The following is a 26,271-nucleotide window of genomic DNA, read 5'->3' on the forward strand; positions in this document are numbered from 1 at the left end:
TTAATTTGATTGTTGCACTCCATAGTCTGTGGAGAATTTAAGTATTATCTGTACTCCTTACAAACCCCCACTCACTACAGACAGGAGGCACGATAATAAAGGACAAAAAGTAACAAGTAATTTCACTTGGAAGTTCTTCCTGAGCAGAAGTTTTACAACATTGAAACTGCATGACTGTACAGATTTGTCTCTAAATCGAATGCTTTCAGACTTACAAGGTCATCAATGCAAATCTAAGCAAGGAATATTGAGTTAAGAGACTGATCTTTCTAGGGCAGGCCCAGGCAAAATATGGAAAAAAAAAGAATTCACATGAGCTACCTCACTGGCACATAAACGGAGACAAAACCACACTACAATGAGGTCTTCCTACAATATATTTATCTCTTACATTTACAGACCTTCCTCCTGGAAGGAAAAAAAAAGACAATTTTCCTTTCTCAACACAATTATTTAGCCAAGACCTTCAGTACAAAGCCAGAGAACCCAACATAATCCTTGATTCATCAGCAGAAACCAGACTTTAAATCCACAAAAATTCTCTCAACTACACAAATGGCAAGTTCAAAATTCGTAGTTTTCCTGCCAATACAAAATAAACCCCCTCAAACATTTGCAAACATTTTCCATTTATTTTTTTAAGTCTCACTAACTAAATATTTCTAGTTTTTCCTGAAAAAGCTACTCCAGGAAGATGAAGAAGCCAGAGAAACAACCAAGGAACTTTTGTCAGACAGCCTCTTAAAGCAGTTCATACACAGCCCTTTCAAGCACTTAGGGGACAATGATATTACAGAATAAAGTAACACCTATCTCCTTGGAACTTGGTGACAATTCTACATAATCCCCTGACAAACTGAATAATGAAGAGGATCATGTCACAATTGTGCTGCATTCCCCACTGCAAAGTTTAGGATTTAGGCACTTAGTGCACTGTATTCAGCTCAGGGGTGGAGGGCTCTGCTGGAGCAGGAGGAAGCCTTAACACAGACACGGAGAGAGGAGCAGGGGGACTGCGGGACACCAAACCTCTGGGTTTGGTTTGGGGGCCTTTCATTGATAGGAATCAATGTTTTTGTACAGCCTGCTCCCTTCAGAAACACCATTAGTCTGAAAAGGAGGTAGTGTGATAAACTCTGCCCCACTTACATAAACCAAGCATGGGGAGTCCCATCTGACCTAAATGTAGTATTTGGTTTGTCCCAGAGAGCTCCTGTGCATGTCATTGCTGTGGTCTCTCCTAACAGCTGAGTGTCAGTGCTGATGTTACAGGCATGGCAAAACACGGTTAGGAGATGCAGTTTTGGTGCAGTTGATGTTACAACAGGGCCCAGAGTGTTTCCAGGCTCTCACAAGTCTCCACCTGCAGCTGAGAGGCAGCAAAGTCGTTGGCTGACAGAGACTGAGAGAGGTGTCTCTCCCTGCTACCCCCTTTCCCCTTTACTCCTCCCTTCCCCTTCTCTGTTCCAGTCACATCCATCCATCAGCACTGGCTCTGGAACTTGTCAGGCTCTTCCAAGCTGCTTTAACTCAATAACGTGGTCATATTAGTGAGGTTAAATGGCTCCTGGAGGGGCCTGATGTGCATCAGCTCTGGCACAGGACTACAGACAGGAGCAGCAGCTCTCTGCAGGGAGCTGCTAAGTTGGTTTACATCTTCTCTGGAACCATATCACACAAGTACTGAGGCATGAGATAATGTGTAGGTAAGATTTTTTCAGTTAAGTTAGAGACTTTTGAGAATAACACATTTTGGATTTTGTGTTTATTGCGGAGTTCGTTTATTTTTGGGGTCTTGTTTTGTTTTAAATCACTTTGAGCTCCTTTTTAAAGCAAAAATATACCCCCACATACTTGGCTGGTAGTGTATAACACTTCCCAGGAACTCCACACACCCACAGGAGAAGTTCCCACCATTCCAGCTCTTGGCAGCTCAACAGCCCCACTGAAAGTGATGGGGCTACTCAGACAAGCTCTGTGCAGCACCACAGGCATCCCAGGAACTTTTCATCAATATTTTCAAGTTTTCCACATTAAAAAAAATCTTTGTCACTCCAAAGAATAAGCACTATTTTTTAGTAGACTAGGGTTGTACGTTTTCCCTCTGCCCCCCCCAATCAAGAGTTCAAAGAATGTATTTTCAAATTACCTCTTACCCCAAAATCTACAGCTGTTGCTAGGACTACAGAAGGGGCTGAGTGAATTTTTCTCCATGTTGTTAGTAAACAGAACTCTGACTTTCCAGGACAGATAAGGGAGTCAGAACAACATTATGCATCCTACAAGTTAACCAGCTCCTTATTCAATAGTAAGTTTGTTCACTAGAGAAGGAGATTTGGAAGACAATGAAATGAAAATGCATTTTCAATCATTATTGATAGGGAAGTTATACTACTTAGAGGAGTTAAATAAACACCAAACCAAAACAAAAAACCCACACAAAAAACCACAAAAAGGACTTGGCACAGAATTACCAAGTTGGTCAATCCTGCCTAGGACCCAGGGGCTCACACTAACATTTAACCTCTTCATTTCAGAAATCAGGATAACAGAGGCAAAGACAATCAAGATAACAAGCTGAGCTTCTCCTGTACTTCCATTTTTAAGTAACCTATTCTGCAGATGGTCATCAGGCAAGACTTGCATACTGTGGCACCTTCCACATGGTGAATCTCCAGTCTCTTTTGAAGTAGTAAGAAAATCAGAAATTTTGCTCATTGGAACATTCTCAATTTAAGGTTAATTCTGTGATACATGCCAGGGAAGGGAAAAAAAACCCCAAGGAAATCACATATTAGAAGCAAAACTAGATGAGAATAGCAATCAACAATTCACATGCAGCACTGTGATTTAGAGAGTTAGTTACAAGTCTAGCCTACAGATAATTTTTAAGTCATTTAGTAAAAAGTACTCCTGGAAAGCTGTCTCCCACCCAGTAAGATATTGTTTGTTCAGAGTCTCATCTGCTGCTCCACGTGGCCAGCAGATGACCTCAACAAATCAGTGCAGAAAATCTGAAAAGCCCATGCTGATCTAACAACATCTGTCACTAACTCTGTGACAGGGCTCCTTGCAATGATAATGAACTGCAAGTGTCTTATCTAGATTGTTTCTACCTTCTATCTTCCAGGCTTTCTTATAACCTCATAAAGTTAAGAGTCTCCAGCTACTACCATGTTAAATCCCTTGATTTTAATTAAGATTTGAGTCAACCAAGACACTTCAGAGAGTAAGAAAGTACTGAAATGACTTTATATTAACAGCCCTATTTCTTACTGTTTAATTGCAGAAGACAACAAACAGTTAAGATGCAAAAATACAAATTATCCTCTTGGTCCTTAAAGTCAGACTCCAGTAACCGGGGCGGGCACAATTCACCTTATTTCTACCACACTTTCTAAAAAAAGAAGAATTAAAGCACCACTGGTTCTTTAAACAAATAAAAACTCACCCAGCATACCAATCACTGGAACAGGAACAAAAAAACACCCTAAAGTCACCCTTAACAAAATGTACAAGTTTAACAATACAAAGGTTACCTCAAGAGCACGCCAGCGGTTCAGAACCTAGCTGAAATTCAGCTCCATGCAACAACAAGGAAAAGCAGGGGAAAAAATTGTCCAATGGACTGACACAGCTGAATCAGAGCTGCTTTTGACAGCACTGAGAAGTGGAGGAATTTGCACACGGCTAACGATATGAAGTTTTGTTGAGTGAAACCATTTATTAGAAAAGGCAAAGAAGTTTCACTTCTTACACAGCTGAAGTGTTATATTTTCAAAAACCAATTACATTCCCCCCCAACTGCTCTTGTACTTGAAACAAGTTTGCTCCCACCTATAAGCCACTATAATGCTCTTCAATGCATGCATTTATGGTTTTGGCACACACTGCTACTGTATTTGCTGTCATCATTTAAAACCCATAAAGCAGTTTTAGTGACTGATCATATGACAGGGTAAGCCTTTTCTGAACATACCCAGAGCCTCTAAAAAGTTAATTTAAAACAGGAACCTGCTTCTTTATGAAGAGACTTCTGAATTTAAGGTGATAAATCCTATCATGGAATTCATATGCATAGCCAAGTCATTCAGTCAGGAAAAGAGAGTAATTGATTTTTCTGAATGGGAAATTGTTTCTCAGAGGAAGTGAATATGGGGTAGATAGCACCTTTAACTTAAAATTCCAGAAATTGATACACAGGCCCAAGAACTGAAACTGCTTTCCCAAACAGCAAAGACAGCTCCTAAATAGCTTTTTAAATATTGAAATGTAACAAAGGTATTTGTTATGGTAAAACAGAGATGCATTCAAGAAGTCCTCCTAACAAGAGGGCAAATAAAGACCAAGGTAAAGCCCTGTGTATGTAAACAGGTAATTTCTTTAAAATCTAAGTCAGGTTACACTGAATGAGCCACAAGGTGAAAGTACCCAGGGACACCACACAAGCAACTTGTTACTCCAGATAATTCACTCTTGTGCCAGGAAAATTCACCACCAGCAAAACCCAAGGGACTACAGAAATAGAAGGACACTACAGACCAAGCTTCTGGGAGCAGCAAATCAAAAAGATCAGAAGGGACAATTGGTATGATGCTCCATGTTCCCAAAATATGACCTTATTTACACTTTTCCACCCACTGAAGCACTTGCCCTTACAGAAACACTATTTATCAAAGTGTAAAGGTTCTACAAAATACTGGATTTTCACGTGTAATTTTGCATATGCAATAAAGCCCTTGTGGGTGTGACAAGGGTGAAGGTGTGAGGGTGTCACATCTATCCTGCTAAGAGTTAAAGGAATAATCTGAGCAGCTCTGCTCCCTATTTTGCTTCCCAACAGCTGTAATGCTATACACAAATTTTACCAGGGCACACAGCAGGTGACAAAGTTGTGTGCCACACAGGCTCAGTAAAAATTTCACCTTAATACCTGTTGTCTTGGACTGCATTAATAACAGTTTCGATTCACATTGAAACACTTTGCTTGAATGAAACAAACTGATTTGTACCTTCTAAGTCTGAAGGGACAGCAACTGTATTTACAATTTACGTTCCCTTTACTTTAAGTCAACTGCAAAGCTCCTGTCTGACATTATGGTAGTTTATAATTAATGAGTGGTAATTATGGAGTATGCCATAAGTGGATCTGTGTTGCATATTATTAACAGATTAAGAATCTATTACCTTCCCCATCATTTCCTCACCATATCTAAGTATAAAATTAATTTTGAGTAAGATGAAGTTGCTCCAGTTTGACATCACACAAGAACACACAAGTCAACACAAATCAAGTTTATTTTCCAGAAACTGAAGAAACACTCATGTAATTTTCATATGGCAATATTAGTGCTAAGTGAAATATAAAAATACCCTTTATTGAAACCAAGGGTAGCTGTTAAACACAATTTAACAAGACACACAAACTTATTTCATAATTAATTTAGCACTTAGCTTTTAAACATGAAGGAGATGCACAGAGGAGCAATTTAATATGAAATGTGTGCCAGAGGAAACAGCCAATCTAACTTCCCAAAATACAAGGAAAACCCACCTCTTTCTTTGAATTCCTGTATAAATCTCTGTGGAAACTATAAGTACTGGATTAACTCCTTAGATACATACATAGTTTACAAATTGGCTAAACAAGTGTTTCTTACTTTTTAAAGTCTTCTCGGATCAATAACAAGACACTTTATAATGTTATGTTAATATGCCATATCATTTATGTTTTAAGTTTATATATATAAACTTAATATAAACATAAACAATATGAAGTGTGTGCAATAATATAAATATATCATAATATATAAATATATAAATATATTATAATTATATGCATAATATAACAATATAAAACATATTATGCTTATATGTTTTATGTTGCAGTGGAAAGAATTATGATTAAATTAGACAGGGAACACAGGTGAAATCCTGGTTGTGCTGCATTCAGTGGCCCAACTCCCACCAACCTGAACGAGAACAGACCATCCTGAGCAGACAAATAGCAAACATTCGTGGGATCTCTTTGCTTAATTTAAGTGAAGTAGACATTTAGCCTCATAAATAAAAGGTTGAGGTTATTTTTTCATCAATTTCAAGCATACTCAAACAGTTACACTCTTTCTACCAAGAACTTTAAAGATGAAGTGTTCAGGATGAAGGAACCTGCACTTTAAGTCCTCTCCCATTTGGCAAAATCTCTTGGCTATTTTTAAACTCAATTTACATCATTTTGATGTATTTGGTTTATTTTGATCCCACTTCCTACTCTTAAGGGAAGAGGAACAAATATGTATTACCAAACCCTGTCCTTCCTGACTTTACTGTGGCACCAAGCTCATGTCTTTAAAGAGGGTGCTGAGACTCACATCTTCATTTTTCTTCTCGAAACAACAAGAATTGCTTTCCTACAGAATCCAACTATGCTGAAATGCACAAGTTTGTTTCCCATTCATAAATCAAGACCTAAGCTCAGTTCTCACTATTTGTTGCCTTTACATAGACAGGGAATCAAAATTTTGCTGCTTAACAAGACTTCAATCTTACATGTATGTCGGATTTCAAGCATAGAATTAGTAATCAAAAAGACAGTACACTTTTGAAAAGTTTTACACAATTACACTAAATTAGAACCTTTTTCAAAAAAGCCCACTTTTTCCTTCCCTATATTCTCCCATACAATTTTACTTGGGATGAAATTAATGAAATAAAAACTGTGCCTCTGTATTCCGAAGGACCAAGCATCTACAGAAACAAACCTATTAAATCTCTTCTAAAAGCTCGCTTGTTTATGCAGTGCTGCACTCTGCTAATCCTTCAGTGCAGCTATTGTAGAAATGGAGCTGTTTCCCCCTTCATATTTAGAGACACTGCTGTGACTTTTCATTCCTGATCATTTTCAGATCAGCCTTCCTGCCCCATGCTATACTGTCCTCCTCTAAACCTGCTCAGCCCACCTCCTCTGAGTTCTGAGAAAATCAACAGTGCCACTCTCACTGTCTGTCACCCACAGCTTGCCAACTCTCCAAGCGTGAGACGGCCTCAGATACAAACTTCTAATCAGTCATTTGAAACTTGTATTAAAAATGGAAAGCTTTTCTTCTATTGTAGGGAGTAACTTTATCATCTTTTAAATTGTTAGTGTTTTAAGAAATTATCTACTAGAAATAGAACATCATCCTTTTGCAGCATTGTTCTTGAATAGACATGCACAAATATAATTTTTGCTGTTACTCTCACCTCGACCTCCCAACTCTCAGCAAAATTTGCATTTCTCTTCTGAATCCTATCATATCAACAAAGCTGACAAAACCCATCTATTTCACCAAAGCTTTGCTTGGTAAGATCAAGACAAACAATGGAAAAGGGAAAAAACTTAGGATGAGAATGAGACAGAAATCTTTCCCCAGTAGTAGAAATGGCGCTGTTGCATTGACTTTCATTTTTTAATCTATAGCCTCTTATTCACCATATCCATTGCAGCAGTACATGCTACTCCTTCAGCAGGATACATGTCTGCTGAATTTTGATCAGACTGGTGTTTGTTCCTGTACCCCCATGCCCTTAGGATACTGAGGCTGAGTATCCTGCATTTATATTTCAGCTTCACTTCCCACCCCCAAACATACACTTATGCTCTCCTCAACTTTCAATTCTCAAGGAAAAAAACCTCTCATTTGATGAACAAGCTAATCTACAATCAATTCCTGATGTACAGAACAAAAACCCTACGCCTGTGAAGTTTCAGGAAGATCATGGTAAGTTCAAAATCCACAGCTGCAATAAGAAGTTACAAAGAAATTAGAAGAGAACATGTTGAGAAGTATTTCCAGAAAGTTTCACAGCCAACAGGAGTGTTGAGACTCCCAACACTGAGCTTCCTGCAGCCACTGGAGAGGAGCTGGCTTCTGCCCTCTCATCCTGTCCCATTCTTGGCTGTTTTTGACGGCCTGGAAAGGCTCGGGATGGCCTTGGGGGCAGCCCGCACTCCAAAGGACAAAAGGAGTCTTCAGGTTTTTTCAGTCTCCAGTGTTTATTAATTTCTTATCTACAATATCTTCTCTCGGCCCGACAGAGGTCCGCACAGCACGTCAGCCATGAGCACACTGCGTGCCCTCGGGGCGGTCAGTTATCTTTATACCCAAAACTATGTGTAAGATATTTACCTTTTCCCCCCAATACCTTTCACCCTTATTGACAAGTGCACCTTTAGTAAGAACCAATCTCAAAGTGCCACCACCACCACAGAAGATGGACAACAAGAAGAAGAAGAAGGAGGACAGGACACGCCCCAATTCCTCCATCTTGTCCCCCCTGTACCGAGATTCTAAACCCTGTGTTTCACACTATAACTAATCTATCTCTTCACCATTTATCCCCTGTGATTCTCCCATCCTCATACAGGTGATGTTTCCTGTGCTGGGTCAAAGTCCAACCACCAGACACTTCTGGCCACGTTCCAGGACCTCCGAGCCCCCCAAGGGTTGTCTCGGTGTCTCTGCACATCAGGACTGCTGTGCTGAGATCCCACATCATCCCACTTTGGCTTTTCCATCACCTCAGCAGTTCCATACCATGTCTCCCCCTGCAATGCACCCCAGGCTCTTGCCTGTAGGAAATGACGGTTTTGCCTCATTTGCTGTCTGACTTTGCCTCCTGCTGTCCCAGCAGCACTGCAGACAAGAAGCCCAAAGGAGCCACACAGAGCAGCCTCCCAGAGCGTGGCAGATGGGAGCAGCACAGCAAATCCTGAAGGAGCTGAACGCACCAGCTTGGTAAATACCAACCCATCAGTCCTGCTACAACAGCTACAAATGGACCAAACCAGAATCTGGACCACATGAGATTCATTTGCATTAAGAACCACGTGCCAAGCTCCAAAGCACAGCAAGCATTAAACCTCAACACAATTCATGGTTTGTTTTGGTTTTTTTTAATATTGACACTGTACAATTTATCTTTCTCTAGTGTTCAAAGTAGTTTTAATTGGTTTTGCTGAAAATAAGAAAATTAGCCTGAGCAAGAGTTGCAAATAAAACTGTCCATACTTGGCATGGAAAACTTCAGCCCAAACAGTTCAGCAATGTTGTGAGCAGCTGAGAAGAAGGTCTTGTGCAGAAAAACTGAAGGTAACCTTAACTATGATGAACTCTGCTTTCAAGTCAGAAACATACTATGAAATATCATCTTGCAAACAATATTATTCAACGGTCACAAATTCAGCAAAACTTGAGAGAAACTAGTTCAATAATTCTCTGATGGAATAAATGATTCAGACTTTAAAAAGAAGCTGTCACTATTCAGTTTCTAGCAGAGCATTTTGCCAAGGGAGTCTTCTAAAATAGGTGTTATTTGCTACCTATTAATCCAACTGGGCTGCAGCTCCAACCCTCCAAATCTACATGCTGCTAAAAAGCTGTATTTTAACCTGCTAGATTAAAACAAGAGTCAGGACAGCAAAGGCATAGAAGCCAAATTTTACAGGCTTCTCAATGGAAGTGTCTTTTTTTCATCAGAACATACACATATCCCTTCTGTCCTTTAAAGGAATATTAATCTGTCCAGAACTGTTGGTATGACATCTTTACAAAAGCACTGAGTGATATTAAGATAGACAGATGTTAAAAAAATCTCCAATCTATAGACTGAAATAATCTTTTGATCAGATAGCCTGCAGCAATAACTAATTCCATTAGTATTTCCTACAGCAACTAACATTGAATTCAGCACCTGCAAAACTACTATCTGGCTAAACCAGAAAGCAATGAATATGGAAAAAGAAATCTGATACTAAGCTGGCACATGGAAGATGTGAAAGATTGAAATAGAAAAGTTCATGTGAAGATAGTCAATAGGCTCTATATTTAGGAGCTGCTTTTGATGGAAGTATATTCTAAGACCAAAAATTCAAGTCTACGGATAAAAAGGTCAATTTGTTAAGAATAAAAACCAAAATGTTCCACTCCATAAACTAGGAACAGTTCCTTAATATAGAAAAAAATTCAAACAGCTCGTTTTTCATGGAACTACTACAGCTTTTTCATCTGTTATAGGTTGTTTATTTCTCAAGACTGCTCCTTCACTAAAAAGGAAGTTTTGACTACTTCATAGTACGTCCTGCTGAGATTATAGTAAGAGGTAAACAAATTCCTCACAGAACATCCTCATTCTTCATCTGAATTAAAGATTCTCACTTTTAAGGAAAAACTCATCCAAGATGAACATAGTTGCAAGGGATGTTGAATACAAAAGGTGGAGGATGGGGGACCACAGAAGAGGAAATAACAATGAATCATGAGGGACACAAAAAAACAAGTGCAAATCTGAGAGAGAAAACTGTCCTTTCACTTATAAATATTTATTAAGGCTGTAGTAAAAGTAAACCATTCTAAAACTTTGAAGCACCCTTCCCCTTGGGGAGCAAAGGCAACTTAATAGGACAAGAAAATTCCTCTCAGCTGTTTTTAATTCCACTTATTTATGTCACTCTGAAGCACACACTGTGTGACTCAAAACCACTCAAAGTGTGAGGCTTGAACTGATCCTCAGGTTTAATAACATTAAAATTTTATCTATCAGCAAGGTTACCAGGCCTCTCTGCAGCATTCCCACAAAAGCTTAGCTTGAACACAGCAACCGGTTCTCAGCCAAAGCCAAGCTCTCTCTCAAGGGTTTAAGTAAAGAAAGTAACCAGAGTTAACACCTATTTTACACTTTGTATCTAATGCTGACACTGCACACCGGGAGGTCTCAGAAATGTCTTATTCCAGTGCACTCCTCTGGAATCTCTGTAACCCCCAGCCCCACAGAGATCCCTCCAACCACTCCTAGTCCACGGCTGAAAGATTTCTGGACCACTCTCCAATTCTTCTCTTGTGAGGGTAAGAGGCATCAGGAAATGTTTATTCTTTCCAGCTGCAGTTGACAAGTTTGGTACACAAAAGAAAAAAAAAATCTATTTGCTTTACAACCTGACGGGCCATATTAGCTGTACTAAATCAAAGCAACAAGTTGTGGTTTCTTTTCACCACTTTCCACCTCTTTTTCTACATGCTGCTTCAACCAAAAGTGGCAAAGACAAGAGAGAGAGTCAGATCAGGCTCCGAGGTCAAGTTGCATCTCTTTTCCAAAAACGAAGGTAACTGCCATGTTCTATTGCAGTCTCTTAAAACAATCTCCTATTGGGACAAAATTATCACTTCTTAAGGCAACAAAAATAACACCCCCTTTGCTAGATTTCTTTAAAAGCAACACTCTCAGAATGGTCCATGAAATTACAAAGTCCTGCTGTGTTCCAGCACATTACTCCGGCTGGAGATTCTTCAAAATTCTTTTATTACACGAACTTTAGGTAACAAAATGAAAAGAAGATGGGGAAGGTGATTAAACAATCTTTTTTTCTTTTAAATATAATTACTGTGTCTTCACTATTTCTTATTCAGTTGTTAAATTATACAGTAAAATGGACACTGTCCTGAATAACAGTGCTTTAGGAAACCCCCGAAATTAACTGAAGAACAAATTACTAAATTATTTTGGGTATCCTGCCATCAGTCAGGTTTTGCTGAGCTTTCACCTACACAGGATAGATATCATCACACCCACAGAGAAGCTGAATGTTAACCACAGCACACAGTCTTACCATGCCTCCTCTCCATGTCACTCCCCCAAAAACACCTCTGAAGGGAACAGTTCCTCCCAATGGGGACTGTCACCCACCAGCAGAAATGTGATGTAGGAGAAGAAGTACACAGCCAAAGCACAGGATTTTGGAAATTCAGAGCAGCAGTACAGTTAACTGCAGAAATATGCATTTTTTAGATTATCTGCCTAAAGGCTTTGAAGCAATACAACTCTGAAAGTGAGTCTCACCATCTGAACTGGCCGTTCCAGTGGCAAACAAAAGAAAAGAAAAAATCCCACAACACTCTCTGCCCAAGAAGGTACTTTCTGAAGTGATGGGTAATTTCTGTTTTTCTTCTGGAACATCTCTCCTTCCAGTAAAATAGATGCAAGTGCTCTAGGCCAGTCTGCCAAACCTACTGGGGAGTTTTAAAATACTGTTTATACTTATTTTAGAATATTATCTCTTAAAAAGTGATGAAACAAGACAATACCTATAAACTAGATTAAATATTTTACAGCAGCATAATACCAAACTGCTTTTTCATCTAAGAATATTCAATTTTCTCCCAATACAGGTTTGAAATACCTCAGGTTTAACATTTATTTGAAGAGGTCTGTAAAAGCAAAAACTTATTCTAATTACTATGTGTATGCTGAGCATCCATAGGCATCATTAAAATGACTGTACTTTCCTTTTCCAGCCCATCCCTGGGAATTCTGGCTCATGATTCTGTAGATAACACTACACTGGCAGCATCAAAACTATTGCTGAATTGCATATCAACTTCCAAGAATAAAGCAAAGATTTATCTTCCCAAGACACATGTGACTAGAACAAATAGTTGTATTAAACAATCCATTTGTAGAGAGAGCTTGCTCTCTCTAGAACCTTTTGTGGTTTCAGGGACAAGGAAGGGTTAAGAGGAAAAGGGAGAGAGGGAGCACTATGAAAAGAAACCATCCCATGCCCACAGCTACGTTCAGACAAATCTAACATCACAAACCTAAGGGAACAACAAGCAAAAGGAGCGCTGCTTGACTTTCTGCAAACTGGCTACTTGGGACACTACAGCTCATGAAAGTACATTTTGCCCACAATTTCTGTTCTGAAGCAGGTCTCCAAGGCAATACTTCACATCTGAATCATAAGCATAAAGACTGAAGGGATTTTCCTTTAAGAACTCCAGGCAATAAGGCGATTCAAACTACTGTAAAACCCTGCATAACTGAAGAAATTCCTCTGCTGGTTTATGGCTTCAAATTTCCAAACATCTGAGCTGCTGATGCCATGCAACATTTCTCTGTGTTACAAGTAAAAAACTATAAAACCACATTCACAAAACTACAGGACTTAATAATGCAGAGTTAAAATTTTTAATATTAAAGTCCCAGCTCAGCAAAGAATGTAAACTTGGACATTTTGCTGATTTCAGCTGGAATTGCTCCCTGTATAACACACGTATGTTTAACTGTTGCTGAACCAGGACGCAAACTTTCTGAAGCCTGCCACCTATGTGCAGTATTTACCAAGGGCCTTTACAAAGTCTCAAGTGTGGTTTCTCAAATTCAGCCCTGAGGAAAATGTATGGTCTGAACAGCATGGGAACAGCAAAAACTGTTGATTTCAAACAAGTTATCCAGGTTGTCAATCCCTCAAATCAAAGCAATGGACCAAGACAGGACACAACTTCATAGAGGAAGGAAAGCCCAAAGCAAGCAGCTGCTCTTGTTAAAACTAACACCCAAAACCACTGCAACAAACACGTTAAAACCAAACAAACAACCCTGCCCTTGTTACTCCCCTGCCTAAGCTTATTTCTAGTCAATAACATTTCTGCTAAGAGCCAGATTTATGATTCATGTACATCTGTCACTCAAAGAGCAGCAAAACATGACAGCCTTGAAATACTAGGGACATGATTGTAAATGCCATAAAAATCAAACTGGAAGAAAAACCCCACCTCAGTACCTAGGAATATTTTTTCATTTGCTATGTCTTTCAGATTTTGAATATTTGCTGCAAATCAGATTTTTTTTTCCACTGTCATATGATGCAGCTTCAAAAGCCTTAAGAGTTTAATGCCAGTGGAAGTAAAATTAACATGCTAGGTCACGTTAAGGTAATCGCTCTCCCTTATTTTTCAAGCCCCTGACAAATGCTTTAATAACAAGTTTTATATTCCCTCCCCAACACAGCCTTTCTGTAATTTTAAAAATATACAGAAATGTATTCTGATGTTCAAAGATGTAGAAGGGTGCAATGTTGCAATGAACAGCATTCATTTCTATGACCTAATGAACTGAGCCTTCTCAGTTTTAGCTGCGGCACAGGGGCTAAAACCTTCACTGTGTACTTTCTGTTCCAGCAATGCCAACACCCAGAGTTTTCATTCACTTTGAGCGTCTCCGCAGAGCACCGCGCTGGAGCAGCCTCCGAGGCAGCTGCTGGAGAGCAGCGAACGCCGCTCGGCGCTGTCCGGGAGCGGAGCACGGCACGGAGCGGCCGGACGGGAACTCTGCCCGCTAACTCGGCATGTCCCACCACGGGCACAGCTCCGCTCCGCAAAGCCCCGAGGGAGGAGCTCCCGGGTTTCAGCGCTCCATCGCCCGCACTCCTCAACTCAACTCATGGTCTGCGTTTTTCTCAATAAGCCCTTAAGGCACACGCGAACCCGCCAGAAAAGGGGGGCGGCGAGTTAGCGGAGTCAGCAGCGCCCGGGACGGCGGCGCTGGTCTGTGCGGGCAGAGGAGGAATTCCAGCCGCGGGTCCCTACCTGGAAAGCGCCGGGGGCAGGGGAGGACACGGCTAAAGGGCAGAGGGCGCGGGGCAGGGGCCGAGCCAGGGCAGGCGCTGTGGGCAGCGGCACCTGCAGCCGACGGGGAGGGCGGGAGGGCAGGCTCGTACCTTTGAGCTGGGGCAGCGGCGAGAGCTCCACCGGGCTGCCCTGGCTGCGGAACTGCGAGGAGCCCTGCGAGCGCTTCTGCCTCTGCGCCTTGCGCACCGATTTCCGTGTGAAGCCATCCACCTTCTCCGCGGCAGAGATGGCCGCCGACATGGCTGGGCGGCGGGGCGGCTCTCCACGAGCATATATTGTACCGGAGGGAGAAGCGGGCGGGCAAAAAACAAAGGGGCTTAAAAAAAAAAAAAATCAACAAAAAGCAACAACGAAAAACGAAGTCCTGGCTGCGCTCACACACCGCACGGACGAGGAGAGGAGCGGAGCGGGCTCTGCCGGGCGCTGGGGAGGATCCCGGGTCGCTCCTCAGTTCCTGCTTCCCTCGCCGTTTCCTCCACGCACGGAGCCGCCGGGGGAGCGGAAGGGGGGAGGAGGAGGAAAGGGAAAACAAACAAACAAACCCAAAGACAACTTTGCCCGGCGGGACGGGGGCGGGCGAGCGCCAAACTTTCCCTGCCGGGGTCCCGCTGTCCTTAGGGCAGGCGCGACGCGAGCCGCCGCGGGACGGGCTCGGCGGCGCAGCTGCTGCCACGCTCCCGCTTCGTTCGCTCCGCGTCCCCTTCAGCGAAGCCCGCTGTCATCGGCCGGACTCGCCAGTGAGCTTCAGCCGCTCGCCTCCACGCGCCCCGTGTCCGCCTTCAGCCGCCGCCGGGCGCTCCCCGCGCCTCCGCCGTCATCCCGCCTGGCCGCGCTCCGCCGGGGGCCGCTGCGCGTGGCGCCGCCAGAACCGCGGAGCCGCCGGGCAGCGGCCGCGCAACTTGGCGGAGCGAGCGGAGTTGAGCGGAGGGAGGGGGGAAGGGCGGGGAGGAGGCGGGGGCAGCGCCCACGGTTGGCGGCGACAGATGATTGACGGCCCATATTGACCAATGGAAGGAGAGAAGCGCGGAACGCCCCCTGCTCCGCCCGCGGAGGCCTGGGGAGAACGCGGGAGTTGGGCCGCGCGCCGGGGACCGGATGATTGACAGCCAGCTCCTCCAACAGAACGCGGGGGAGGCTGGGCGGGCGGGGTTTCCCGGCGGGGGGAAGGGGCAGGGGAACGGGAAGGGGAAGGGGCGGGATGGCGGGCGGGGCGCGGGCCGGCCAATCCCGCGGCGGGGAGGGAAGCGGCGCGGCGGGACCCGAGCCCTCCGGAGATGGGGACACCGCCAAAGGGTGCTGGACCGGGAGCCGGGAGCGTCGGGAGTCGCGCATCTCCGCTCCATCTCCCCACTGCTCCGACTATGTTTTTTCTTTCCGCCCACCCTCCCGACGCCTCAGCCCTTCATGTATCCCGTCCGTTCCGCCGGGCTCGGTTGTTGGACGGCCGGCGGTGTTTGTCCCTGCCCGCAGGGCCCGTGTGGCGGGCGGGAGGCGCGGCGCTGCCCGAGCCCAGCACGGGCTGGGATTCCCGGGATGGTGCGCTCCGAGGAACCGATCCCGAGCTCTGAGCGCGTCCCGGGGCTCGGTCTGCAGACTGGCCGGGACACCGGAGACCCGTGACAGAGGCACGGCGGTGTGTGCGCTGCGGGGCTGCGCTAAAGCTCGACTGCGCCGCTGTCCCATATCCTGTTCCACCCTCCCCCGGTCGGAGCTGCTAACGCGTGGGATGCCTTACCTTGGAGCCGTTCACTAGAGCTAAGCTTTGAGCGCGTCAGCACATTTCTTTTTACTATATAGGTTGGGATAGCAATTCAGCAAATAAGTATTTGTAGTATTTTAAGCACACACTCAAGTTTCAGTAGCTGTGGTAGGGCATAAATACAGTAAGATCGCCATAAATGTAAAATGCCTTCATGACGTCAGTTGGACTTTGTGTGTATAAACCATAAATCAAAAGCTAAATTATTATAGCTTTATGTGAATATAAAAGACTAAAAGTGTGGAAGCCCGTTCGGTAGAAATTGATCTCTCTCTTTCCTTCTGTCTCTTTTCATTTTCCTTTCCTCTGTCAACACAGTCTCTAACTTGTGCACTTCTCATCTTCTTTGCTTTTGGTGAAATAATTTTAGTAAGAGAGAGGGAGCATGGGCCATTCACTTAAGAGTTGGACTCAATGATCTTTGTGAGTCTTTCCTGGCTCAGAATATTCTATGACCCCTACCTGCTGAGCTGAGCTCAGACAATCCTTCTCTATACACTTCAGATTCAATCCTGGGTAGAACATATCTAGAAATTGTAGGGTACTAGTGTAGTATACTTTTATCATTCTTGTAGGTGTTGTAGACTTTTTATTTAATTTCTTTATATTACAAAACCTGTTTTGCAGACAACATAGCAGTCTTTAGGCAATTGTCCTTTAAACTGCCAGCTCCTGTATTGATTGCAGTAAAGGAAATCCTTGCATTCCTTACCTGGTTAATTCTGACTTCACTTCAAGGCCCACAGCTCTTACTGAGAGTTCACTGGGGCCAGCCCCTGTATCAGTGTGTTCCTCTGTTCCTCCTGCCCTCCAACAGCTGTCATTTTCTTCTGCACCCATTTTTAGAAACTGACACTGCCCAGCATGTCCTGGGTACTGTTTATTGGCAACTCAAGCCTTGCTGCCAGTTCTCAGGCTAAAAGAGTCTATCTTAGAGGTTCATCAGCTTTTCAGAGTTAAGGAAGCCTTCTGCAAGTTCTAGTTAATGTAAAAATGGTTTTTTTCTGAGGTTTGAAATGTTTTCCCCAAGATTGCTTAGGCTTAGAAGTGCTGTTTGAAAATATGCTGTAAAAAATCTGTTCATGACACCAAGACCTCCTTGCAATGATGGGATTTTCATATTGACTGCACTGAAAGATATTTTCAGACTGCATCTTCGTGTATCATTTGTAAAAGAAACATTGGTGAAAACTGAGTCAGCTTCACAAAACAAAACATTTATTCTCTCAAATGAATGAGAAGTATTTTTAGCCATTGAGTTTTCTTTTGCCCTTTTAATATAACTCTTCTGTTTCAGAAAAGAATGAGCAGCATCTCTGGTGACCAGCTACAGTTTCTCAAACTGAAATGGTAAAGATTGCTTTAAGTTACATGTGAAGTCAGTGGAATTACATCAATGTATGAAATCATTGGAACATACAGGCCTGATGCACTGAGGTATTTGGAGATAAAAAAATGGAAGCAAGAGCTGTGAGTGGCAGTCTGTGTTTGAGAGGGCTGGAGATTGCCCTTCCCTGCTTTCTGCTTCCCACACAGCTGTCGGAGCTGCTCTGAGTCAGCTTCTGAAGGCCCTGCTTTCCAGAGTGTATTTAAAGGCACACGGGGACGATGCCAGGTTACAAACTGCTGGCTCCACATTCAATTCATTGAAGTCTGTGATGTCCACAGAGAATGTTGTGAATAGTAATGTTATGCCAAGTTGTTCCCACTCCTAAATCAGGGCCCTCAATGTGCACTGAGGCCTTGATTCTGCAAAACCTCTCACGTGTCTCTAACTTGGAAGAGAGCTCATTATCATTCATGATCATTGTTCAGAATGAAGAAGCAACATTCTGGAGCAGATTTTACTGAAAGTCACATTTACACTTTATTTAGCCACAGATTATTATTTCCCGCACTTTGTTATCATCTTTTTACCCAGAAGAGAAACCTTTGGAAAGGTGAACAAAAACATGACACATCATTAACTTGCAGAATCCTGGCCAAGTTGGCTTGCAAACCTAGTGCTTCAAGTACCAGGTTGCTACCAGACTTTTGCTGTAGGGAGTTACCTGGCTGCCAGCAGATGAGGAGTTAACTACAGCTCTGCTTTCCCATTCATCCCGTCCAAGCATATGGATGCTTGGAGGCCAAGCTGCCAGAAATCTAACTCTTCTCAGAGACAGTGGGAGGAATGTTTCTGTAAAGAGGATGCCCAAAGAGGGTGAACTCTCAGCCAAGAACGTTTGTGGAGAAAATTTCCCTCTCAAAATGAAAATTAAGAGCCCTGTTGACTGCAACTGTGCTTATGTTTACTACTGCACAACCCCAGCAGTTTTTCAGGGTATTTCATGGAATCACAGAATCTCCTGGTTTGGAAGGGACCTTAAAGATCATCTTGTTCCAAACCCCTTGCCATGGGAAAGGTGATCTTCCACTAGGCCAGGTTGCCCAAAGCCCCATCCAACCTGGCTTTTAGCTCTTCCAGGGATGAGATATTTACAGCTCCTCTGGGCTGAGGCTGTAGAAAAACGGAGCTGAGCTTCTGTTTCAGTGCCTCACCACCCTTACAATCGTGAGCTTCTTCCTTATATGTGATCTAAATCTACCCTTTTTCAGTTTAAAGCTATTGTCCCTTGTCCTGTCACAGTAAGCCCCCTTGTCTTGTCCCTTCTAGTAAGTCCCTCTCCAGCTCTCTTGTAGACCCCCTTTAGATACAGGAAGTGCTCTAATGTCTCCCTGGAATCTTCTCCTTTCCAGGCTGAACAACTCCAACTCACTCAGCCTGTCTGCAAATGAGAGGGGCTTAGTCCTAGATTAAAATACTTCCTGGGCTAATGCCCCAGTAAAACCAAGTGAGATATTCACCTAGTTCTAGATAAATTATATGTTTACATGTTCTACAGTCTATGTTGGGTAGTCAATGTCTCGCATAAGTGTTCCCAAGTCTTCTGCTTGATAAATCCTTGAATAATACAGCATTAGTTATCTCAGGGCCATCCATCACCCTCCTCCCAGAGCAGAATTTGAACTTCAGGGATTGGAATTCAGAGGTTAGTTGGCAAGATCTTCTACATAAGGGTCCTGAGTTTGACTTCCTTCAGAATACCTATAAGTGCCTCATTACAGCCTGTAGTGGGTTTGGGGTTGGTCAAATGCCCATGTACCCTCTAGATTTACTCATTCCCTGCTGTGAGATAGGGTTAGGAGGAAGGTAAAGCAGGCTCAAAACTTTAAAAGTATAAAGAAAACTTTATTAACAGTAACTAAAAGAAAGAACAATAATAATCAGAATAAAACCTTTAGAATGTTTTTCCTTCCCCTACAACCTTTTCTTTCCCACTAACAATGCACAGAAACAATTCAGTCAGTTTATCACTTCTAGAACAGTCTGTCTTCAGTTCACTTAGGGAGAGGAGTCCCTCTTGTCAATTTATGGAGACTGCTCCACAAGAAAACAGTTCTCTCATGGTTTTTAATTTCCATGAACAGCAACCTCCTGGAAATCTGCAATCATGAAGTCTCTCGTTTTTTTCACAGCTTTTCCCACAGCTGTGTTTATGGGCCATGTCAATTTATGGGGTACTATTTTAAGGATGAGCTGTTTAAGAGCAAGGGTTCTTTTTATCTATCTCTGAGATCATCTTCATCTCTGGGAACAGAGGTCTTCTTCTTTCTCTGTGGGCAAAAGGTCTTCATCACTCTTCCCTCTCTGTTCAAGCTTCTCATGTAATCACAGCTACTTCAACATCTGCTTACTTTAGCATAAATGCCTTTGCTCTTACCTACAATTTGAAACCTTCATTCCCCCATACTTTTCAATGGGTTACAAAGAAAAAGAGTCTGATGTATCGATTATGTTCTTCTTCATAGTTTTATAAGAGGATTTCAGCCCCAACATCAAGGAATCTCCTCATCCTTCCAATCTGGGACTTGACTCTTTCTTCACTGACCTTGGTGTCTTCATGTTCCTCTACATGTCCTCACTCTGTCCTTTTCTCTCACTTCAGAGAGGATTGATGTCTGTGGGTCTCATCTGTGCACTGAAAGAGTTAGTATCTCCCCCAGGGCCTGCAGATGGGTATATGATCCCTGCTGGGCAGCAGTGCAGTCTCAGTGATGGGTTTCAGGCCATGCTGGGGCTGTGTTGGAATCTCAGGGGGCCTGGAGTCCCCTGCAGTGGCAGGACAGCCCCTTGGCAGCTATACATGGGGGCATCTCCAGCTTTCTCAGTGGTTTAACAGGTTGTCAATTCTCAAAGCTAATTACCAATTAGTTTTTCGTCAGACATGGAGGAAACTAGTAGCAGTTTCTCCTAGAAAGTCACTTCTGTGAATGGCTCCAATGCAAAGCCAGCACACGGGAGCAGCGCACCAAGATCTTCCCACACTTGGCACTTGCAGGGCTTCCCTTAGTGGTGCCTCCGTTGGTGTCTGGTCAAGGCTGAGTTGTGCCTGAACCTTTTGCCACACTCGGGACACTCGTAGGGCTTCTCCCCGCTGTGGATGCGCTGGTGGGTGATGAGGTGGGAGTTCTGCTTGAAGCCCTTCCTGCAGTCGGGGCAGCGGAAGGGCCTCTCCTCTGTGTGAGTCTGCTGGTGCAGGAGGAGATTGACCCAACTCTGAAACATCTTCCTGCATTTGTCACACTCCTAGGGCCACTCCCTGGTGTGGCTCCTCATGTGGACACTTAGGTGGGAGATCTGGCTGAAGCTCTTCCCACACTCCTCACACCTGTAGGGCCGTTCCCCAGTGGGGATTCTCCAGTGGCAGATCAGGGCAGATCTCTTGCCGACGTTCTTCCCACATTTTGAGCAGTTGTGGGACCTCTCGTCATGAAGCTGCTCATGGACCCCCAGCTCCAAGCTCTGACCGCATCTCCGGCCCCCTTCCCAGCCTGGAATGGGTTGTTCCTCCTCCGATCCCCACGATCTGCAGCCATTCCTTGTGTGAGATCTCTGGGACTTTTCTTCTCTGTTAGATTCTTGAACTGTGGAGCCTCTCAAAAAGGCCTCTTCCACGAGGTTCTGCCATGGGGATTTGTCCTCCCTGGTCTCCATCCTCAGCTCTTTCCAGAGTCAGAATCCAACCTGACACACTGTGGTTGGTAGCAGTCCTATGAAATGGTGGCTGCAGTCCTCCTGCAGTGACAGGTGTGGTTCTGTTGGAGCAGGGATCCGGCAGAAAGGTGTAGGTTTCCTCTGAAGGTCCAGTGGTGGTGTAGATGGACCTGGTCTTCCCCTGGGAATCCTGTGGAAAAAAGGCTGCTCCTCCGGGAATCCAGAGGAAAAGGCTGCCTTGGCTGCTTCAAGTCTCAGATTATGTCCAGTTAGGAGTGCTTGGCTCCTCCCTCTGGGCAGAGCCTGTCACTATGGGATGATGTAGCTTATCAGTGACACTCAGTGGCCCATTAACCGAAGATATCTCCCTGGAGGGAGGATGGGTTGTGGAAGAGATAAAGCAAACTGCCCAATTAAAACAAGATAACTGCCCCACCTCCAGCAGATGGGAATAGAATCCAAACCCCCAGCTACATCTTGTAAACTAAGACACAGCCTTTCCAGGCAAAGCCATGTGTATGGGTATATGCAGGCAATGGATTGTTAAAACTAGCTCTGATTCTTGTTGTGATTTTAAAAACCTTTGAATTGAGTCTTCTCTCAGACAATCCAGTGTGATTGTGTTGCAAATAAAAAAATTTTTTGAAGAATTTTGTATGCACAAGCAAAATACACTGCTTATTGTAACTGATAGTCCAATGAAGATGTATCCAAGTTTAACTCCTTAATTCTGCCTGTGTCTTGAGCTGTCGTTTCGGGTGTAAACAGGACTGTCTGAGAATTCATCAGCAATCTTTCTGGCTCAGTAAGATGCAAAGCATCCCTTAGGGACATAGGTTTACAACTAAGCTTTCAAAATCAGTTAGCATCTTTGCCATAATGATATTTCCTTTGCAAGAATCTACAGAACATGAGCATATGTGTATTAATTAATCTGTTCTCTGTGCTGAATATTTACTTGCATTTTATATATATAAACGGGTAAAGATCTTCAGCAAGAGGAGTGGATTCATAGTATTTTTAAATGTAACAAATGGCACCTGTATTCACTGAAATGCAAAAATGACACCAGCTGCCACTGCCAGGAACAAAAAACACCGTAGCCTTTCCACTACCACCTCCTACATGCTTTTGTCTGTGGCAAATCAAAGCCTCACAAATGCCGATGAGCACTATCTTCAGCTTTAAAGATTGTTCAACACAATGTTTAGGAAATAAGAGGGAACTACTTCTGGTATGAAATGCTTGCATGTGAAAAAGAGCACCTGGAAGCCCGAGTTCTTTCAGAAGTAATTCCTAATGCTCAGTGAAGGGAATTAAACAAACAGCAAGGTTTATTCTGTCAGCTTCTTAGCAGGCTAACAAGAATTACTGCATGCTAAGAATCAGCTGCTTGGAAGCTTGATGAATGTGGCAGCCAGGAAAGTACAAAACACGGCCAAGAGTTGCAAACCAGATATATATACAGGCTGTTGTGCAGAGAAGCGAAGACGATAGGGAAAATCTCTCCCTAAATCCGAGGTGGAAAGGCTTTGCTCTACCAGGGTATCCAAGCACTTTTACTGTGTAAAAAACTTTCTGTAAAGTATTGTGTCTGCATCTAGAATTGTAACTCTATTCCCTTGTAGTTCTATTCTCTGAGGAGAATAATAGCAGAAAGTATTTTTATATTTCCGTGTGTCTCTGTTGCGACTCAGCAGCTGGAAACAGAGCCAAGTTCTCCAAGCAGTAAGCTCTGCATGGCCCACTGGTGACTGGGCTGGCACCCATCACCTGCAAATCTGCCTCAAACCAGGCCCAGGCCCCAAAAATACCTTTTCAGCAGCATTGTTTAACCTCATTTGGCAAAACCAGAATGAGTGATACTAGTCAGGAAGACTCCTAAATATTGATTTAATTAAAATCAATCCTTCCACTCCCTGGTTAATGAATGAAATGAAGTCACATGCCCGTGTGGATAGTACTGATTTGTTAAATGGGTTTTTGTGTGCAGTTGTTTCAGGTTTTAAGTGTTTTCAGAGCTGCAAGAAACTTAGAAGAGACAGCTGTGGCTTTTATGTAATAACATTATTTCCAGAGCTAGATCTTTGGAAAAAAAAAATTAAAAGTAAGACTTGAAATAGAGTCATAAGTGCGGGTAAGCATGCAGAAGAGATTGACATGAGCTTTAGAGAAATGTAAATAATGTTTGTAGTAATTTAGTCATTTGTCCTTTTGTCTGTAACATCCAAATATATCTATTTTTGCAAGCAGATGCACTAAATGGCCTTACTGGTATTTCAGAAGGCTGTGCCTCCATGTTAGGACTTGTCTACCTCGGGGAAATGTGCTGCCCTTCCTGCCGCCCCAGCGCGGCGGTGGCTGCGTGAAAGCAGCGCAGGAATGCCCGGGATCTTTCCTAATGTAGATGTGCTCGGAGTCACGAGGCAAGAGGCACTGGAGCTCCTTTCTGCCAAGCTTTCCCTCACAAGCCACAGTCTGGAGCAGGATCCTGGCTTTGCCCAGCCCCTGCTGGAGGATGGAGCACCTTGTGTGACCTGCCTTGCTGTGCCTGCGGCGGAACTGACACCGCAATCGCTCAGCACACACCGTGCAGCGAGCTCGCCTAATCCTCCCCAGCGAACACATGAGCCACAGTTTGCCTTTCAGTCTGTAAATTGTTCTTTTGTTTTGCAGGCTTTACTGAACACAGTTTTATTTCATGTGACTGTGCTATTTATGGAGGAGTAAATATTGCCGGGGGTCTATTTAAAAAGGCCAATGACCTGGATTTTTTTCCATTTGAATTATCTCCAAGAGTCAGACATGTTTAACAACTGATTTCTACCCCCCCCCCCCATTGTTTCTGTAGACTGCAATCATTTCTAACATCTTATATCAACACCAACTAAAAAGACAAAGATTTTGAGTGAAATAAAACTGCATGTAGTATGAATGTGATCAGACAGTATGTGACCTTGCCATTTTTGGAAGAGCTGAATTCCATCCTGATTTACCAGTTAACAACATAGCATGTTTTAAACCTCTGAATCTAAGCCTACTGTTGTAGTAATTTGAGTTCATAACTCTGATTTGTTCCTTTTATTGCTGTTTTTACAAAACCAATTATCAAGCGTGTTTTCACAAATTATAAGTAAATAAATAAACAAGCCATGTTTTCTGAAAGGGAAGATTTAAACAGGCAAATGTTCTTCTTGCTGTTCCTGCAATCTAAATAGCAGTATCCCTTTGCTGTTTAAGAAAGAGAAAGTTGAACATTGCAGGGGGAAAAGTGCTATATTTTCACTTTAAAGAAAGACCTTTGTGAATGCAAACAGGTAGCCAAATATCTGAAATATTACATAGATTTGAGTATTCTTAGAAGTTGAGCTGACCATATCTTTTTAATATTGTCTTGGTTTGGAAAGACAGGTGTCTGGTAAGGAAGGCAGGAGCCTCCCCTGAAATGGAAAATGTAAACCTCCTCCCTCTGAATTGTTAAAAATTTGAAATTAAGGGGGGGCTCTCAGGCAACAATATGGGAGCAGGAATAACAGCTCTTTATTAGGGAAGAAAATAAAAAGATAAAATAAACAATGCAGTAATACAAAACAACACTGACAGAGTCAGAACCCAACCTGACACCCTGTGGGCCAGGGTGCTGGTAGCAGTCCCATTGGAAATGTGGCTGCAGCCCTCCTGGAGTGTCAGGTGTGGCTCTGTTGGAGCAGGGATCCTGTAGAAGGGTGTAGTCTTCTTCTGAAGATGCAGTGGAAGAGGCAACTATTCCTCTGGGGAATCCAGTGGAGAAGCCGTGCTGGTGTTCCAGAACCTCCAGATTATACCTGGGTAGGAATGCTTGGCCCCTCCCTCTGGGTGGAGCATCTCCCAATGGGATGTTACAGTTCTTATCAGCCATGCAGTGACATTCAATAGCCTGTTATCAGCAGATATCTCCTCTGAGGGAGGAGTGATTGTGGAAGAGATAAGGAAAACTGCCCACTTAACAGAAGGCAACTGCCATATAGATGGCGAATGCAATTTATTTGGCAATCCAGAACATATATATATGTTTTCTTAACAGTATACAATGAGTAGTTTAATGGGCTTCAACTTGAAATTTTACTGTAGACATACTTATCTTGACCCAGTCATGTAAAAGTATGAAAAGATAGAATTTTTGTACTGAATGCCATTCAATATATGTTCTAGAGTCTGTGGTGTTTACCATGTCATTAAAAGGCACCCTGGCTTCAGAAGTCACAACCCACTTTTCCCCTGGAGCAGTGGAGCAGGTGGACAGGGATAGGATTCCTTCAGGCTGGTCTTATTACTATCACACCGGATTGCATTTCTCCAAAATTTCACCTTTCCTGGGGAAGGAGAATACAGGAGAACACATAATTCAGTGCTCTGGTGGTGTAAACAATGAGCACATCTTCAGCATTATTCTGGCTTGAGCCACACCACTCCAGGGAGTAACTTTGCTGCACGAGCTGCCCTATATATATGCACACATTTGTATATTTATTTATACATTTACATATACAAGTTCTACCAGTCCTGCCTAATCCTCTGGGAAAATGTGAAGCAGGAATGGCAAATCTTCTTGCCCTGTTGATGTCTTAGGAGAGGCATTTAGTTCAAGGTGTTGGGGAAAATATTCCACACAGCTATTTGATGTTTCTTCAAATGAAACAAAACTGATTTGTTGGAAAAGATTATTTACAGACAAAAAAGCCTTTCTTTAATGTTTTCCACTTAAGCCCACCACTTATTACTTCAGCCTTCTAATTTTTAGTGGCCCTTTTCAAACATTGGAGTTTACCAGCAGGTTATTTCACACTTGAAATAGATGTTGTCTTCCTTGAGTAAAAATTGTTTCTGTGAAATGGACTGCAGCCAGTGGCACCTACAGCCCCCACTGTAGATGAGAAGTACAAGTGCTGTTTCATTCTCAGCTGTAACATGTCTTCAGTTCTTGTTTGTATTACCTAAGTAGAGTTTTCAGATTCTAACTCAAACCATCTTTTAAAAATAAATTAGCTACA

The 26,271-nt window shown here is 43.1% G+C and overlaps 1 protein-coding gene across 1 annotated transcript in view; it reads right to left on the minus strand.

The window, feature by feature from the left end:
• PPP2R5A (protein phosphatase 2 regulatory subunit B'alpha) overlaps positions 1–15,382 on the minus strand; it is a 41,700-nt gene extending 26,318 nt beyond the window's left edge. Inside the window, exon 1 of the mRNA XM_074537112.1 lies at positions 14,534–15,382. Within this exon, the coding sequence (XP_074393213.1) occupies positions 14,534–14,684 (151 nt within the window). The 5' untranslated portion in view covers positions 14,685–15,382. The remainder of the gene's footprint in view (positions 1–14,533) is intronic.
• Between the last annotated feature and the right edge of the window lie 10,889 nt (positions 15,383–26,271).

The sequence above is a fragment of the Zonotrichia albicollis genome, chromosome 3 (genome assembly GCF_047830755.1).
Source record: "Zonotrichia albicollis isolate bZonAlb1 chromosome 3, bZonAlb1.hap1, whole genome shotgun sequence".
NCBI lineage: Eukaryota > Metazoa > Chordata > Aves > Passeriformes > Passerellidae > Zonotrichia > Zonotrichia albicollis.